Raw genomic sequence first — 19,107 nt, forward strand, 5'->3', positions numbered from 1 at the left:
TTAAAAATATTTTTTCCTTTAAAATTAAAACATTAAAATGTTTCATTTAATACATTGTTAATGAATTAATTAAAATGAACACCAACATACTTTTTCTGGTTAAGAGGAAAAATGGTAGAACAATTTTAAAGATATACTGTACATTGAATTTGCTTGGATCCAAAGTTGGGCAAATCTTATGACACAAAGTATTTTTTAAAAATACTTCAAAGTATTTTTGGCGTTCAGCCAGGACTGACTCTGTTCTTAGTCTCTTGCCATGTTTGTGGTTTGGCAGACATTTTTACGATTCATATTGGACAGAGTGTCAATGATATTCTGGTATGACACCCTTGGTCTGCCTTGAGGTCTGCTTCTATAAGGTATATAGTGTATGGCCTTTTGTGGTTCTTGGTGATCTTCTATACTCACTACTTCGTCAAACCAGTTCAGCTGACGAGCCTCTAGTATCTACTTTATTTATAGGACTCCTAGTTCTTCCCTAATTCTGTTGTTACAGATGCAGTTCTTTTTAGTTCTACCGACAGAATTAGAAAGAACCTCATTTCCGCAGCTGTTAGTCTACTCTCCTGTTTATCAGTGGATATTTAATTTCCAACTCTACATTGAAGTACAGGTACATACCTGCATGGATGCACATGCATGGATTTCAAGATGTGAAGTTTCACCTTTCGGTTTATTTCACTTTATCCAACCACAGTATCGCAGAACTAACAGTAGAGGAGTTCGCCTTCCTCTACTCAGTACTCATGTACTTTTTATTGAAAATTTTAAACTAAATTATATTTAGACACAAAAAATTGATTATGAGATTACTCAAAAATTTCAAATAAATAGTATTTAAATATAAGAAGTAATTGATAACAAGTCTACTTACAATTTTTGGAAGTGATCATAGCCACCACTGTGTAAACTAACATTTACTGTCATGATATCAGGATTTGCTTGATAGTTGGTAGTAAGTATGATCTATCTTTAATCCAGAAAGAACTTAATATCAAAATCATAGAAAGGGGAATCCTAACTTTAGAACAGCAGTTTTTAACATGGATGCCAATCCACTAAAGTTTAGGTAGTAAATGTTACAGTGATCAAAATTAAATTTAAGTACATCATTTTGTAATGTAAGCTATAGATAATTTAAAAAAATTAACCATTTATAAAATTAATGTGTAACAAGTAATGTACAAATTAAAGCAATGTATTTCTAAGATTCAAAAATAATATATTTTAAAAAAGCAGGGATTCAATGGTGAGAGTGATAGTGAAAGCTATTACAACCACTGTCATAAATTTTTCAAAATAAAGCTCAGAAAAAGGACATGCATCAAAATTTAAATATGTTTGTATCCGTATATATAAATATTATGTTATGTTTATTTATGTTCTACAGAAGTTTGGGGGAGGGGGGCTCCGATGTACATCACGGGAGTATACTTGGAACCAAGGGAATCAGAGAGGTGAGGCTAAAATATGAGCCTTAAAAAGAGCTATTCAAGTCCAATAGTTCTCGAGATACAGTTTTTTAAAAAGCAAAATTTCTTTAAAATCGACTGAAAGTTTAGTAGTTAGTCAATTTATTTTGAGAAATCTATATCTTAGGAACTATGTGACGTATATATGTCTATAAGCACTCAAATTAAAGCTAGTATAGTGGACTATACAGAAGTTTATGATTTTTACCTTCGTATGAATAGTAGTTTTCATGATATTTGCTAAAATAAATTGATTTTTAGTTGTTCGGGCAATAAATTTGATTTATGAAAAACTTCATTTCAGAAACCATTTGACGTACAGATGTCTGCCAGCGCTCAAATTAAAGCTAGTTAAATTTACTATAAAATAGTTGATAATGTTTATCTTTGTAGGACAAAGTAGTTTTTATGATATTTGACAAAATAAACTCACAAAATGTTAATTTCTAGTTGTTCGTATAAAATATTGGATTTTTGAATAAATTTATCTCTAGATCCATAAGACACAGATATACACCAACACTCAAAATAAAGAAAATTTAACTTACTATAATGTAGTTTATGACTCTTATCTTCGTAGGGCTAGTAGTTTTTATGATATTCACATATGAATATAAATTTGGCAAATAAAAATTTGTCCGAACAACTATAAATCAATTTATATTAGCAAATTTCATGAAAACTATTACTCCTACGAAGATAAACATCATAAATTACTTTGTAGCTCATTAAACTTGCTTTAATTTGATTGCTAATAGTACGTATCTGTACGTCAAATGGTTTTTGAGATATAGATTTTTCAAAATAAATTCACTAACTGCTGATCTTTCAGTACGTCCCATACAACAATTCATGAAATTTTGCTTTTTAAAAAGCTATATCTCGAGAACTATTTAGCGTAAATAACTCTTTTAGGGCTCATATTTTAGCAAATTTGCTCATCTTTAAATAACGCTCTCTTAGGATTTTTGTTTTGTTCCTAGTTTTTAAGATATGAAGCTCCGAATGAAAAATTAAATTTTTTTATCGCTTTCAAACAACCGCACAAGTTTTTATTCTCTCTACCTATACTTGGCAGACTCATAAATTTTCTCTAGTAACTATACATAGTTTTCATTAAAATAATCAAAAATTGGGGTGAGATAACTGCCTTTTTTCTCCTCTTGGACTTTTGTAATATGAGTGGTACAATACCATGACAAACCTCGTGGGCAGATGGCTTATTAAACCGCCTTTACGTTTTTTCATCCTTCTAAATACATTTTACATCACACTCAATCGTTTTAAAGAATAAAATAATTTTGTAAAAAGTAATCTATAAAATGACTCTACACGGTGATTCAGAATTACAGTCATAAATTAAAAAACCAGACTGACGTCATTGATTTGAATCAGGTAGACCCTTTCATCATCATTCCGACAGACTCTTACTTGTAATCGATAAAACAAACAGTAAGGATCTTGTGCAATATCTCTGTCGATTCACAATGAACAGAAAACTTGTTGGGTCATTATTTTGGCATTGTCTGCAAGAATAAGTGAAACAATGTATAATAAGTCAGTTCTTACTAGAGATGTGCTAAGTAGTTCTTTTTGGGGAATATCTCCTTGGTACTTAGTTCTTTTGAACTTGACATTTTATTTGGACAGTTTATGTGAACTGGATAGTTCATTTTTCGTCGAGTGATTCTTTGAGGCCTCGACGTTCCAAACGAACTCTCTAGTGCAGATGGCTGTTCAGAGTTTCGAACTGGATTAACTCAATTCATAACAAATGTGAATGGGCAATTATAAGCCCGAAAAACACAAGAACAAAAATATATGGGAGCAAATTGATTTCGTAATGCGAGGATAAAACTTTATTTATTATTATGAGAGATTGTTGACCGTGGATGACGTACGAGGAGAAGATGGTTGGGGGTGCGGTCAAAGTGAAACACCAATAAGTTGGTGTAACCTATTTAATTGTGCCAACGTTTCGGCTAGAGTTTCTAGCCTTCTTCAGGGCTATTAGCTTAAAAATCAAACCCCTAATGGATACAGCCTTATTTATTATTATTACTTAAGGAAATTTTTAATTGTGTAAATTTTGTATATCCTTTGACCAATAATGTTTAATTAAATTTTTTACTGGAAATCATTTTTCATTTCAAGCTACTTTTATTTTTTGCCAGGCTGTTATTTATCATATTCAATGTGTATTATTAGTAACCGTAAAATTGAGCTATAATTTATGTAAAATTTGTTATTCCCTAATCATTATTTATTTTTATCTTGGTCTTTTATTTCAACCTCCATTCATTTTACTAATTTTATTTCTAAATGTTTTGTTGTCAATCGTTAATCTCGCCAAATAAATGTTTTATCCGAGCTAGTTTATTATTTGGAGCTTCATTCAAAAAGGACTTCGGCAATTTGCATTGGCTTCAACAGGTAATATAAACAAGTACAAAAAACCAAACAGAAACTACTAGAATAACAGATTGTTTTCAAAAAATCGATAATGACAATGGACAAAATAAATTAGAAACAAACGAAAATACAGATTGAAAAAGCAACTCATCATTGTACCTTTCAAAAACTGAAATCCGGCTATTTTAATACAAGACAAAACTTTGTAACGGTGTATTTTTTAAAATAGGCCCCTGAATATTGACGGACCGTCCGAAACGTCGGCAAGGTTGTTGTACCAATGTAACAGTGATTGAATAAAGACATTTTAGTAAAAAGGTAAATTAATTTCCCGAAGTGGAAAAAGCAGAAAGTACATAAAGTTTGATTGTTGAAAGATAATCCGGGCGGGGGTTAATAAAGATACCAAGAAGGAATAGTTCATTTGAACTCGTTCGTTCACGAACTACAAATCTCTAGTTCCAACAACCAATTCTGATTTTATGGGACATGCTTAGTACGGTGTTTTCCTTCCCAAAACCTAAATTGCGCATGCTCGTACAGTTCTGGACAATGAGAAGTTGTTGGAACAAACTTATAAACAAACCAGCTTTCCCTCCACTTTCTTCGTATTCCTCCCGCTTTGAATTTTGAACGAACGAACTTCAAAAATGTCTGGATTTTCCAACAGTATTACCCTTACCCGATCAATCTAAATACCCATTTATGTTTTTTCCTCGGTCATTCTGACTACTAGTGAAGGCGTCCATTAAAGCGGGTAACTGTTTAAAACAATGATGTGGAATCGCACCGTTGTTCTGTGCAACGTCATTTTTAAAGTTGCATTAAATATTTCTTATATTTTCCAGAAACGATATATAAGCTGTATTGTAAAAGTTTAATCATTTGAGTAACTAAAAAACTGCCCGAATCAAATTGAAAATTGATGTTTCAGTAATTAAGAGGTGTTTTGTATATTTTTCAATTAAAAAATATAATCTTCTACGACTTTTTAATATTCTTCAAGGGATTTGCATGTGAATAATGAAATTATGATTGACCCCGGTCGAATTCTCATACTCAAGTCGAGAGAGTTTTGAGTATTTCTTAAAGAGAATTAATTATGCAAGATTGGAGTTTAATTTTATTCTGATATGGTTATAACACTGATAGGTTATCAGTAGATGATTATATACTCATGGCAGTCCATTCAAGGAGTATCTTGTTTTGTAGAGAAGTTTCGAATTTAATTTTTAGGAAAAATGTGGTTAGAAGATCATCTCACTTTCAATATTATCCAGACAAGAATACACCTGTTGAAGGTAAAATATAAATTTTAATTGCCAGATAATGAAACAGACTTTTGATTCATCATGTTTTTACCTATTTTATTTTTAATTTGTGCAATTTAATGTAGTAAGAGTTTTTTATAATTTAATTTATACCAGGAGAAACCACCAAGCTGAATATGTTCCAAGCTATTGGTAATGCATTGGATATAGCTCTTGAAAAGGATCAGTCTGCTGGTAATTATATTAAAATTTTATTTTGTATTTATGAAATGCAACTAATTAAAAATGTTTGTGATTTAAAAGGATTTACTGTAATTTTTATAAGTAACTTAGTCAAAATGAGCCTTTAAGCTTTCATAACTGATCTAAATTATTAAATATTTCAATATTGACTTTCTGGTTTATTTTTAACATGTAATTAATTAATGCCATGTCTATGTCATTAATTAAAAATATAATAATATTTTACTGACAGAAATGTACTTATAATACAGTTTTATTTTGTTATTGTAATGTAAAATTATATGAAAGGTCAATGGAGCTCTCATATAGTTGTTGACGTACTGAAGGCCACATAAGGACTGTTATGTAAATTCTGTTTGATTTTCTATTGTTGTCAAGTTCCATTGCCTACATCATCTGATATCAACATTCTATTTATTGAATGATGCTTTCAAAATATATTTATTTGTTATTATAGAATTTTGAGATCAATATATTACTTATTGAATGTTGCTTTCAAAACATATTTCTTTGTTATAATACTAATATTTCTTCTATGTATTTTTTTGCTATAATACTTTCTTAATTATTAATCTAATCAAAAATTCATATCAGTTATCAATTAGTTTTGTGGAAAATAGAACTGAAATTTTAATGGTGAAAATCAATAAAATCAAATTGTACTATTAATTTTATTTTTAATTTAAATTATCAAGTTATGGATTCCACATCCATATTCGAGCTTCAAAATTAAAGAGTTACCCAATATAGTGTTGTGCTATTTTTATATTATTCTTTAGTGTACATAAAGTTTTCTTTTCATAGGTTTTTTTATTTCTTAAATAACACTCAACTACAAATATTTTTTATTACATAGAGAAATAACACAACAAAAATTACTTAATTATATTACTCTAGTAATTTCAACATCAATGAAATGAATAAAAATTCATATTTTATACTCTTTCCTATTTAAAAATTCTTAAGCTTTATTGTTTTTTCATTAATCCAGAAAAAATAGAAATATATAATGAAACTATAGCTTTTACAAAGAAACAGTTTCTTTTATAAGTAAATTAATTATGCATTTTAAAACTTATTTAAAAACATTAAAAATGTTATAGATTACATGAAAAGTCACTTATACATAGTTTGGCATTCCAACCCTGTTCTTTATCTTCTGGGGTAACTCTATTATTTGTTTTTCTCATTTCTAACCCAAAACCAAATATTTCGGAAAGTACTCCAATTCACTTAATACAATTTTTTCATATGGCTTTCAGTTGACAATTCAGGTCTATACTATTCAAACATTGGAGAGATTATCTGCTTCTGCCAGCTTACACACGGTCCAAAGTATAATACCACCGTAATCCCTCTTAGTCCTGTTTATACACACTATCTTTATCCACCAAAAACATTTCCCACCTTTACACATTGATATCAGTTAGTACCAATGCTATTTTCCCATGAATGCAAAATAACACTACAGTATATTTTAGTTCAATATCAATACAATTCCATCTTTTAACTTACCTCTGTATTATATCCAAAGAGTTTTAAACAATTGTATTCTATGACCTCTTAAATAAATTAGGTTTATTACTATAACATTTCATTTATTATTTTTTTACTTTAAAGTAATATTTTTTTTAATTAATGACAAATTTATGATAGTAAATTGCTGTTATTAAAACCTTTCTCTGATTTTATACCATGTTTTTTCTATATCTTTTTTTGGTTCTTTAGTAATTTCTGTTTTGTATAACAAAAGTATCATAAAATAATAAAAACAATTTTTAAAAATATCTAAATATTTTATTTATTTAAATATTTGTGTATATTGCTTTAAAAAAAAATATTAAATATAATATTTGAGGCATTCGGTCATAAACCATGGTAACTGAAAAAATAAAAAAACTTCACAATGATAAAGTGCTTGTTAAGTACTATATATTTATAGATGATTAATTGTATGTTAATTTAAAGAAGAGATGAAAAACAAAATAGTTTTAAACTATTTATTTATTGCTGATGTTTCGACCCACACTGTAGGTCTTCATCAGGACTAAAATAAATAGATACAAAGAAGATAGAGTAAAATAGTGACTTAAAAGAAGATATAAAGATGGAGGTATACAAACTATCAAAAACCTGAATAAAATAATAAGGGGGATAAAGATAAATACAAAAAACTGATTAGCTAACATAATAAAGTGAACTGATAAGCAGACTATATATTATTGGAAATATCTATTGATTTAATTAATTAAGGAGACAACATAACCTAAAATAATTAATAATGAACTGGTAAATTAAAATAAAAGTAAATTTTATCATTAAGAATATGAAGTAATAGCAGTTTAGGTAAAGAATCAACTAACAGAAATATCCTATTGTAGAAATTTAAATGAAGAAAGGTGATAAATAGTCTGCCTGACATGTAAATTAGTATTGGGTTGTAAAATAAGTTCATAGCATTTTTTACTGGTCATTTCAATAAAAACTTCAGATTCTTGTACATATTTTTAATCGATTATATATGACCCATTTTGCTTCTCAGATTTTTGCGCAATAAACTCCTCTACGTGCATTTTGCAGTCCTCGAGCGAATTAAAGTGTTTCCCGTTAACAGAGTTTTGAAGGGCCAAAATAAGTGGAAATCTGTTGGGGCAAGATCTGGTGAATAGGGTGGGTCACGTCCCAGCCAAACTCCAATAATTTCTGCCCGGTCTGCAAAAATACATGGGGAGGGACGGACATTATCATGATGGAAAACTAACCCTTTGAGATTAGCCAATGCTGGACGCTTTTTCTCAACTTGTCGCTTGCATGAGATATGTTAAGCATTTCTGCAATATCCCGTGTCGTAGAGTGAGGGTTTTCTGTGACCAATGCTTGAATTTTGTCATCACCAACAGTTGAAGGATAACCTGAGCGCTTTGCGTTTTCCAAGTCAAAATTTCTGATTTTGAACCAAGCATACCACTTACGGATGGTGCTTTCTACTAAGGCATCATCCTCATACTACAAATTTTGTTAACCGTCTGTGCAGCGGATTTTTTTTTTGGAAATAAAAAATCATTAAATGGTGAAATGAATATTTTTCGCTTCCATTTTGAGCAAGCAAAATACTACTTAAAGAAAAGAAATCTCAGTTGAAACTGATGCATAAATGCACCTTAACTAATCCTTTTTTAGAATATGTAAACATTGTTGACTAAGTAAACATGATTTTATAAACACAGAGAGGATTAAATTGAAATATTGAAAAACGCTATGGACTTATTTCACAACCCAATATTATAGAGTTCATAAAAATATAATGTAGGATGATTAAAAGGTAGAAATGAGAATAATAAGAGTTAAGAAAACAGGATTATGCAATATCAAAAGTATACTAAAGTAAAGGGTAATATAAACTGATTAGAAAAGAATCAGCCATTATCATAAAAGAAAAGTAATGTAAGGTTGAGTAATAAGGTATAAAATAAATTAAGAAATAATGGTTATGATAAGTGGAGATGAAAACAAAGAACAAAGGGACTAGCAGTTGAGAAGTTTGTTAATTACAATGTTTCAGCTTAAAGACTGGAGTCACTTACCATGCTTTAGTACAAAATTATTCATTTAAAAATTAAAATTACCTAAAAATTTATGAAATCAGCTCCAGTGGATCCAAAAACTTCAATTCACAATAAATGTCAGATAACATGTTTTATGACCAAGCCTCAATTGTAATAACTTATTAGACAGGGCGTTCCATCTACTGAATAACTAGAGAACTGATTTAAGCTAAACATTTCTGGCACAAAATGAAAGAATTATTTTTTGGCACAAAATCCAACACATCTAAATCCAAAACTCTCCTAGAATGTAAATACTTCATCAACTGTAGATATTTCATCAAACCTTTCATTTATTATATATTTAAAGTAATTTCAAAAGAGAATTATACAATAATAATGTAAATGGATTACACTTTCAGTTCTATTTGGTGAAGATGTTGCCTTTGGTGGTGTGTTCAGGTGCTCTATGGGACTTCTCCAGAAGCATGGCAAAGACCGTGTATTTAATACACCTCTTTGTGAGCAAGGTATTGTAGGTTTCGGTATTGGTCTTGCAGTTGCTGGATCTACAGCTATAGCCGAAATACAATTTGCAGATTATATTTTTCCTGCTTTCGACCAGGTATTTAAAAAGATATAATATTATTACTTTAAAAATAACTTCCAAAATGACTAAAAGTAACAAGCATAATTGTTTAAGATAGTGAATGAAGCTGCCAAATACAGATACCGAAGTGGTGGAATGTTTGATTGCGGACGTCTTACAATTAGAACTCCTTGTGGTGCAGTCGGTCATGGAGCACTGTACCACTCGCAGATGCCAGAAGCTTATTTCGCTCATACTCCTGGACTCAAAGTAAGCGAAAAGGAATCTATTAATACTGCCAATCAATGTTATTTTATGTTTATTAGTATTAAATAAACAAAAAAAAAATATTTTTTAATAATAAAGAAAATTAAACAAAAGTGAATTAAATTCATCCAAGTAAAGTTTTCCAACTTTTTTATCACTTAATATTAATAAGTATTCTCTATATCAGTTGTAAATCAAAACTCAAAATTTTATTATAGTCCTATTAATTCCTCTTATGTATTCTTTCTCTGTCTATACTCTTATGTCATTTCTGAAAAACCCTTTAATCTCTAAAGGCGGTGTGAGGGTAGTGGGTCAGTAGGTGTGAAAAGCAAAGGCTGGTGCACCGTAAGTGTGAGGTGATTTTGCAGCTGTTTTTCGCCAATATTTTGTATTTGAATTCCGATTTTTTTTTTTATCCTTATTAGTTTCCCATCCTTTTAATTTCATTAAAATACTACATTTTTCATTACAATATATAGTTTATGCCTGTATTTTATATGAACATGTCTATTTAAATTTAAGAAAATCTCTGTTTATCCTGAGATTTTAACTTAGTGTCTTTTATCTTATATAATTTATGGTATTAACTGTGTTGCCTTGTTCTTATTAAAGATCGTTATACCAAGAGGACCAGTGAAAGCTAAAGGTCTCCTATTATCTTGTATTGAAGATAAGGACCCGTGCATCTTCTTTGAGCCAAAAGTTCTGTACAGGGCTGCTGTTGAAGAGGTTCCTACACATGAATATAAATTGCCATTAGGAAAAGCTGAAATTGTAGTTCCTGGTAAGTTCATTCCTTTTTACTTTGCATAATATTCGGGAACACTAATCACAGTTTGAGTTTTAGTTAATTTTATATCTTAATATTATATCTTCATTCCCTTATTGGATCATTCCATATGACATCATCAAAGGCCTAAATCTCTGTGTCTCAGATTTTCTATTTATTAATAATACCATTTAAATGCATTACAAATATATTTTATATATTAGTGTTATTTAATATCAATTTTTTTAAATTGTGGAAGTAGCTCAATTTCATCATTTAAAAATACTAAAGTATCACTGCTCAAAATTTACAAACAGTTGGATTTTTTATATCTCATTTTAAAGCTTACAGCATGTGATTGTATTTGAAATTTAGCATATCAACCTTAAAGTAAATAAATTATTATTATTAATATTTGGTGATTGTAATTCATTAATTTTTCAGGAAACCAGGTGACCTTGATAGGATGGGGCACACAAGTGCATGTCCTCTGTGAAGTAGCGGAGATCGCTAAAAATTCGCATGGTATATCTTGTGAAGTGATAGACTTGATGACGATTCTGCCCTGGGATTCAGAAACTGTTTTTAATGTATGTTTTTTATTTTAATATTTAACCAATACTTATTGTTAGCTGATAAACATCATTAGCTTATGGATTTTTATAAATTATTTTTGTATTAAGTGCATTTGAAACAAAATATATCAAATTTAATATTTAAAAAAATTAGGCTTATAAACTTGACTTATTTAAAAAAAAATTGTTGCTCCTGCTAGCGATTCAGTTCTCTGTGATTGTAGTTATACTAACCTTTTTTTCCTCCTAAAATCTAGAGGAGTATCTGAGGAGTATCTCCTAGTATCTGATGAGGATTACATGAGGATAAGTATTTAAAAGAGTGGCACTACTTCAGTTTCAGGTTGCAGCCTCTAATCAATCGGATCGTTTAAGTTGAATGGCTATATCTTTATCAGTTTCCTTAATTGGGGTGATAAAATAAATAAGTTTAAATAAAGTAATTTTACATAACGAAAATCTATATTCTATATCTGAGAGGAGTATCTCCTAGTATCTGATGAGGATTACATGAGGATAAGTATTTAAAAGAGTGGCACTACTTCAGTTTCAGGTTGCAGCCTCTAATCAATCGGATCGTTTAAGTTGAATGGCTATATCTTTATCAGTTTCCTTAATTGGGGTGATAAAATAAATAAGTTTAAATAAAGTAATTTTACATAACGAAAATCTATATTTTTCCACGAATAATACAAAATCTACATAAATACAGCAATGTATGCTTTTGTACTTTGTATATTCTCTTGTCTTTTAATCTGGCTTTATCTTTCGATGTGACATCTACTCTCCTCCTAATTTTTAGGTTATCTCCTCTTCATTCTTTGCATACAATGCTCTCCAGCCATTATCAAATTAGGCGACGTTGATATTGATACACAAATGCATTGGCCATCATTAAAAAAACAAAATACTCCATTTTGTTTTCATCAAAGTTTATTTTAATTCTATAATGTTTAAACCATCAGGCCATTATCAAAGAAAAAACCTAAAAATTGTTTTCATATTATTACTGTATTACTCCCTCACATATAACACTAATATTTTTTAACATACGTCAATTATTAACCTGTCAAATCCATTAAAAAAAGTCTTTCACTTAATTTATTCTCATTTAATGAATTTGACTTGTCATTAGTTGAGTTATGTTAAAAAATATTAGTGTTATATGTGATGGAGGGATTTAGTAATAATATGAAAACAATTTTTAGGTTATCTCCTTGTTAATGGCATAAGGGCTGAAACACTGCAGGATTAAAACTTGTTGAGAGTAGTATGTATCATTTCTAGTTGTGTTATTATTAATATATACCACTATCAATGAATTAATTAATAAATATATGAAATTGGAAAAAAAAATATAATTACATACTATTCTCATTCTCAACAGAAAGAGATTTTGATTTTTTTTTTAACAATCTCCATGGTTACACATCCCCTTGGTTAGCTAAGGTGTAATGGCAAAAGTGTTAATGGTTTTTAGTACTCCATAATATTTAAAGCATTTTCTGGGGGAAGAAAAGGTAATTGTGAAAAATAAAGATGAGAATAATGGAACTGATTTATAAAAAAACATTTCCTCAACTTTTTTATTATACAAAAAAGCTTGTATTTAGAAAATTTCAACTTTTTTTTTTTTCAAATATCAAGTTCGCCTTATATATATACTTTAATTTTAATTAATATTAATTACATTATTAATTTGAATAATGAAGATCACAGTTTAAAAAAAAATACCATTGGGACAAAGATGTGCTCATTGGTACTCCTTAGCTGTACTCAACTTAAACTTAGTGACCATAAAAATAATTTATTGTACCTATCATACCTGCAATATATAATATGAAAGTGCTTCCTACTTTTTAGCTAAATGGAAACACTATTCTTACAAACAGGTCAAGTTAGTTCACTTTAAGTTGCATAAAGTTCCCACCATTGTCCTTTATAACAGTTATCAGAAGTTGAGAATACAACAACAAACAAGTTCATGACTTAAGGTACAACTGGTGCCATTTTTTAATTCAGTTACGCATTTGTCACATTTACATATTTGCCCCAGGACACCATGCCTTGGAAATATTTTTAAGTTAAATATTTTATTAATAATTAGCACCTTTACAGATTAAATTGTATTATTTTATTATATATGACTCATAAATCTTATAATTTTTATTTATAATAAGGTATCAACGAGTATTTTATATTTTTTAGTCAGCAAAGAAAACTGGACGCGTCATCATCGCTCATGAAGCTCCTATGACATGTGGTTTTGGATCTGAGCTTGCAGCGTCAATTCAGGTATTATTAAATTAATAGACAATTATCAGGTAGCTGATTTTTTTTTTCTTTCACTTACCTTTATATAAGATATGGGAGTATGGGGTGATATTGTGATTGTGAAAAATTTAGATTTTTCTATGGAATTACCCGTTTCAAGTTCCTCTAAGTCCAAGCAACCAAGTATCACAAAATGGTGTTTGTATGTGATGACCTTGTTATCGAGCCACTTGGCAACAAGAATGATCAAGCGTCACCTTAGCAATCTCAAGTTAGAAGGGGTAGTGTGAATTGAAGTTTATTTTGTGGTAGGCTTACAGACTGAATCTTTACCTTCTTGGTCTGGCTCGAATGTGTTATTAACGTGTTGGATTACCATATCCTATACCAAGAACAGCCAGGTAAGAAAAAAACTGCTGATCGCTGCACCCTTTTTGCAAGTACTATAAACAATGTATGATATATATGGCCACTCATCACTGAAAGGATTAAATATAATATTTAATTAAACTACAAAATTTATTATAATGATAATATATTGTAATATTCCAGATTTATCAAAATAAATCCTAAGGAATTTACCTTTCATTATTATTCTCAGTTCTCATATATAGCTATGATGATTACAAATTTTAAATGAATAAATTAAATATTAAATAGATATGAGAATTTTATTTTAATTTATATAACATTATTGACTCTTGTCTCAGGATAGGTTTTCCAGACAATCAGAACACAGACACTTTAATAATGGCTACTTTTACAAATATAATTAAATCCTAGGTAGAGCAAACTAACCAATTATATGATCTTATTTAATGACTGATGATACTGATGTCTTCTTTCTAAATATCTACCAATGACAGTAGACAAAGGGTCGGTTCTCCTCCTAGTTTCCAGGACACCTCCAAACCAAGGGCGATCCAAACAAAGAATGTCTTTCTTGCTTCAATGATATCCTGTTTTTGGATATCTGCTGACTCTTAATGTCTTCTTTCTATTTATCTACCACTGATCGTTGACAAAGGTTGATCAGCACCCCCTGCTTCCAGGAGAAATCATTTCTCCCACCATCCCAACAAACAAGTGTCCTGTTTCCTATGTTCATTGTTCGATAGCCAATGCAAACATCGATTATCACACAACCATTTTGAGTTCTTGTCCGTGATTTTCTTTAGGTATATTTTTTCTTATATGTAGTGTAAATACAATAATGACAGAAAATAACAAAAGTTTATAAAATTTAAATCTTATCTTCTCAACATTCCAATCTATACATAAAAAACAACTATTTATAAAAAAAAAAATAAAGAGGATATTACAATATTTTATATGTATTATCAATAGATATAAGGAGTTATGAATCTTATTCAGAAAAAAAAATCATGTTCCCTTAAATTGAAGGAAAAACTCCTTAACATCACGGAATTTTAGATATGTTTTAATATAAAGTATCACAAAATATGGAAGATTTATTTAATTGAAGCCATATATATATTAAGACCATATATATATGGAAGATTTATTTAATTGAAGCCATATATATATTAAAAAAAAAAAAATAATTATTGTTGAAATATTCAGCAGGGACCCCCCTACAAGATCAGTCGAAATGACTGTCAAACAAAATATCAATACTCAGATTGATCATGTTATTTTCCTACATGATCAATCTGTCATACTGCTGAGAGAATTTTTAAATCCAATTATTAAAAATTTAAAGTGGAGGGGGAACTGAGAAAATAGAGGGTAGTCTACAAGTGATTCATTCATATCATTTGTTTCACTTTTTATTACAAGCAAATGCTAAAATAATGACCTAACAAGCTTTTGATTTATTATGAATCAATAGGGACATTGGACAAGATCCTTACTGTTTGATATCTCATTTACTAGTAAGTGTCAGTCAGACTGATAGCTTAGAGGTCTTTATGGTGTAAGTCAGTCACATCAGTGTTCAGATCTCAAACCTTAAGATTTGCAGATAAATAAACTATTCTTTTCCCTAATGTCTTCATTCATTTTTCATTTACAGGACGACTGTTTCCTTTACCTGGAAGCTCCTGTAAAGCGAGTAACCGGATTCGATTCACCTTTTCCTCACATCTTTGAACCTTTCTATTTACCTGATAAATGGAGGTGTCTCGATGCTGTAATAAATATTGTCAAGTATTAACTGCAATTGTTTTGGCTTGGAAATTTTCCTTTACGAGATAACAAGTGAGTATATTTCATTTTTGAATTAACTTTTTTTTTTTTTGTTTAAAATGAAATGTTGATTTTTGGAGCAAAGGAAGCAGATTAAGCGGCTATTTATGGTATGGTCCAGATGGCAAAAGGCTATAAAATCTTAAAAAATATCTTAAATAAAACTAAAAGTATCTTAACTACTGGTACTATTTTGGAAATGGCCTAGAAAGTTAATAAAAAAGTCGATTAAATAATCGAACAAATCTAAAAACAAAATGTTAAGTTTTTAGCTTCTGTAACAGTTAGTTCAGTTGGTCTGAGTTTATACATCTGCCTCCGTCGACCCCACAGGTGCTTTCCTTCTGGACTAGCCTCAATCCACCATTTGATCTTCCTTTCATCGCCCATTCTAATTACCTTCTAATAACATCCCCAAATCATTTCAGCTGACACTGCTCCACTATCTCTCTAACTGCTGAGACCGTGAGGTTCTTAATCGATTATTTGATTCAGTAGGTTTATGTGTATTCTATATTATAACAAGATTTCAATTTTCTCCCCCTTAAAGCTCGGAGTTTAAGAAGAAATTATTTATTTATACCATTTATACATTATTTTTAATTTAAGCAAATCCACTGTATTGATCAGGTGTTTCTTATTTTAAAATATGTAAAGGTAAATTATATCCGATAAAAACTTATTTTGGATTCTCTCTCCAGTGAGTATAGAATAAATTGTAACAGTTATATCAATTGAACATCTTTTGAGTGGCCAATTATGACAAAAGCTTATGATCAATACTTTTTTTTTAACTTTGAATGTTTTTCCTCCAAATTTTTACTTATTAGTTTGAAACATTCTGTAAACTTTTAGTTATTTCTATTTTAAGCTGTTGGTAGAGTATGTTAAACCGACAGGTTTTTTTTTGTTTACTCTTTCCCCTCACTCTACCAAAAAAAAACTGAATTTAGTCATCTTTCATCTTAAAAATTATCAATGATAAATTTATTTTATATTATAAAAATGTTGATACATATTTTATCATTGAAAATATTCTTGAATTAAGAAAATATCTGTTTTACCTAGAGTGATATTCATCTTAAAAAAAAAAAAATGAATATGCTGCATTCAAGTGTTCCTTTTAGTTTTTTTCACTAAAATTTTTAATCTATAGTTAGAAATGCTATCTAAAAGGCTGAAGGCTGGTTCCTTTACATTCGAAACAATAGTAGTTTTACTTTTGATATTTACCGACTGTTATTAGAGCTTTTCTAAATGGAAATTTCCAATAAATATATTTTTTTTTGTGGTTTAATCTTTTTGGGCCTGTGGTTCCCAATCCACTGGACAGCCAGAGTCACTGGACCAGAGGCAGAGTCGCTTTTTAATGGGCCCCTATAATTTTGAAGTGGTGAGAAACGTTTCTTACCTTGGCTGTATTATCAATGAGAATCAGAATGAAGAAGAAGATGTTGAAAACAGAATTGCTGCTGGAAATAGATCCTATTTCTCCATTGTAAGGCAAATCAGAAGCAAACCTGTTAGCCACACCATCAAATTTATGCTGTCCAAAATGTTTATAAGGCCAATCCTAACATGGGGTGAAGCGTGGACCCTAAGCAATAAAAGCATTAACCTGATTGACAAGTTTGAAAGGGTAATTCTGAGGAGAATTTTAGGGCTCGTATGCGAAAATGGTAATTGGCAAAGAGGAAAAAATGCTGAACTGTTTGAGCTCTACAAGGAATGTATTATCTCCTTGTATATCAGGATACAGAGGCTTAAATGGCTTGACCATGTGATGAGGACGAGTTAGAAAAGAGTGGCTCATAAATTGTATACTAACGTTCCAGATGGTGTGTGGAGACGTGGTAGGCCAAAGGGTCGATAGAGAGATGCTTTGGGGCAGGATCTGAGACAACTGAGCATCCCTGTTACCCTTACAAAAGATAGAGAGTGCTGGTTGGCGACTGTTGAGCAGGCCAAGGTCAACTTCATGTGCCTGTTGTGCCAATAAAAGAAGAAGAAGAGGTTCCCAATCCAAAGAAGTCTGCGAGCCACACAGCCAGATATTGAACTATGCGCAAACCATCCCGACTCCCAACTTGGAGCAAATGAGTGTCCTTAGTAAATATTTGAAAATTTGGTTCCTTAAAAGTGCGTTTTGTGTGACTTGTTGTACATTTGCTTGTAAAAACCTTTCAGCTGATGTAGAAGAATCAGGAAAGATGATTGATAACACTGTTTAAAAAAAAAAAAAAGTTATAATTAAGGAATATTTACAATTAAAAATTGAACATTATGCAATAATATTTATTATTATTGGCACGACAGACTGTGGAGGTCTTAGGCCTCACACGATGTACTAAGGAAATACATCGCGCGTTTCTTGACGTGGTTTTCATAGAGTGGGTCCATCACTCCCACGCCAGTTTTTGTGAGTGCCACCCATTGGCTAACGAGGCTCACAAATGCCCAGGAGGAGGCTATGAGTGAGTATTGTATAATTATAAGCTTCATAAAATCCTGGATAGGGCCGGGACTCAATCTCGCAACCTTTAAGTTGGCCGACAGGCGCATTACCACGCTGCTACTGTAACCCTCTATTGGGGTGTGCAATATTAGATTTATTTATTTTATTATTATAATATATAGCTGATTTTAATTTTAATAAGTTCTGTTATAAAATAGTTTGAACCCCTTTTTTTTTTTTTTTGCTTTGATGATATTTATATTTTATCATTATTAGTAAAATCTTTGTTATTGAATTTAATGTATTTAAATCAGCATTATACGAAAAATGGTTTGTTGTTTTAATTATATATATTTTTTTCTTCTGTTTCAGGATTGGATTATAATTATTATAAAGATAAACATATTTTTATATACATCTTTACAATAATTCCACAGCCCTTATTTATTGATGGAATCTCTTTTACGTTGAATCTGACTACAAACAATTTTTTAGTTTATTGGTCTGCTATTCTTACTAATTTTTAGTCATCATCTATAATTTTTGTCTCCTCAGATTTTGTAAATATTTATGCATTTACTAATGGATGGAACAATGGCTACTAATTGATAAATATATATGTTTTTTTTTTGGGTATCTATGGCAGATTTTCGAACAGAAAATTGAAAAGGTTTGATGATGGAAGAATTTAAGACTTATTTTTTATATATATATTTATGTTTATATTTTAAATATATATTGTTTAAATTATTATTTTATAATTTTCTGTCATGTTCTCATTATTGCTTGAGTGATACCAAAAAACTTGTCTAAAAAAATACATCTATTGTCCAAAACTGACTCAGAATTCCAACAGCTATACTGGCTTCATTGTGAGACGAAAAGATGAATATAGCCGATTATGAACTCCCTTCAAAACTGACATCAATACGAACAATTTTCACATATTTAGAAAAATTACTAGCTATTTGTTTTGTTTTTTTATTATAATATTTTATTGAGGTAATTATACAATTCCCCC

The 19,107-nt window shown here is 30.0% G+C and overlaps 1 protein-coding gene across 1 annotated transcript; it reads left to right on the forward strand.

Annotated features, from left to right (window-relative positions):
- Nucleotides 1–5,029: 5,029 nt before the first annotated feature.
- BckdhB (Branched chain keto acid dehydrogenase E1 subunit beta) lies at nucleotides 5,030–18,597 on the forward strand. The gene is made up of 9 exons (XM_014429364.2): nucleotides 5,030–5,188; nucleotides 5,315–5,392; nucleotides 9,369–9,571; nucleotides 9,650–9,805; nucleotides 10,418–10,589; nucleotides 11,019–11,164; nucleotides 13,358–13,444; nucleotides 15,459–15,643; nucleotides 18,459–18,597. The coding sequence occupies exons 1-8, from the start codon at nucleotides 5,065–5,067 to the stop codon at nucleotides 15,597–15,599; spliced, it is 1,107 nt and encodes a 368-aa protein (XP_014284850.1). The 5' UTR covers nucleotides 5,030–5,064; the 3' UTR covers nucleotides 15,600–15,643; nucleotides 18,459–18,597.
- The last annotated feature ends 510 nt before the right edge of the window (nucleotides 18,598–19,107 follow it).

This window comes from Halyomorpha halys, unplaced genomic scaffold (assembly GCF_000696795.3).
Source record: "Halyomorpha halys isolate HHAL.00 unplaced genomic scaffold, Hhal_1.1 Scaffold793.1, whole genome shotgun sequence".
In the NCBI taxonomy this organism is placed as follows: domain Eukaryota; kingdom Metazoa; phylum Arthropoda; class Insecta; order Hemiptera; family Pentatomidae; genus Halyomorpha; species Halyomorpha halys.

Coding starts and splice junctions, on each gene's coding strand:
- BckdhB (XM_014429364.2), top strand. CDS start 5,065: ATGGCAGTCCATTCAAGGAGTATCTTGTTTTGTAGAGAAGTTTCGAAT. Junction 5,393..9,368: donor TGAAAAGGATCAGTCTGCTG/GTAATTATATTA, acceptor TTACACTTTCAG/TTCTATTTGGTGAAGATGTT. Junction 9,806..10,417: donor CTCATACTCCTGGACTCAAA/GTAAGCGAAAAG, acceptor TTCTTATTAAAG/ATCGTTATACCAAGAGGACC.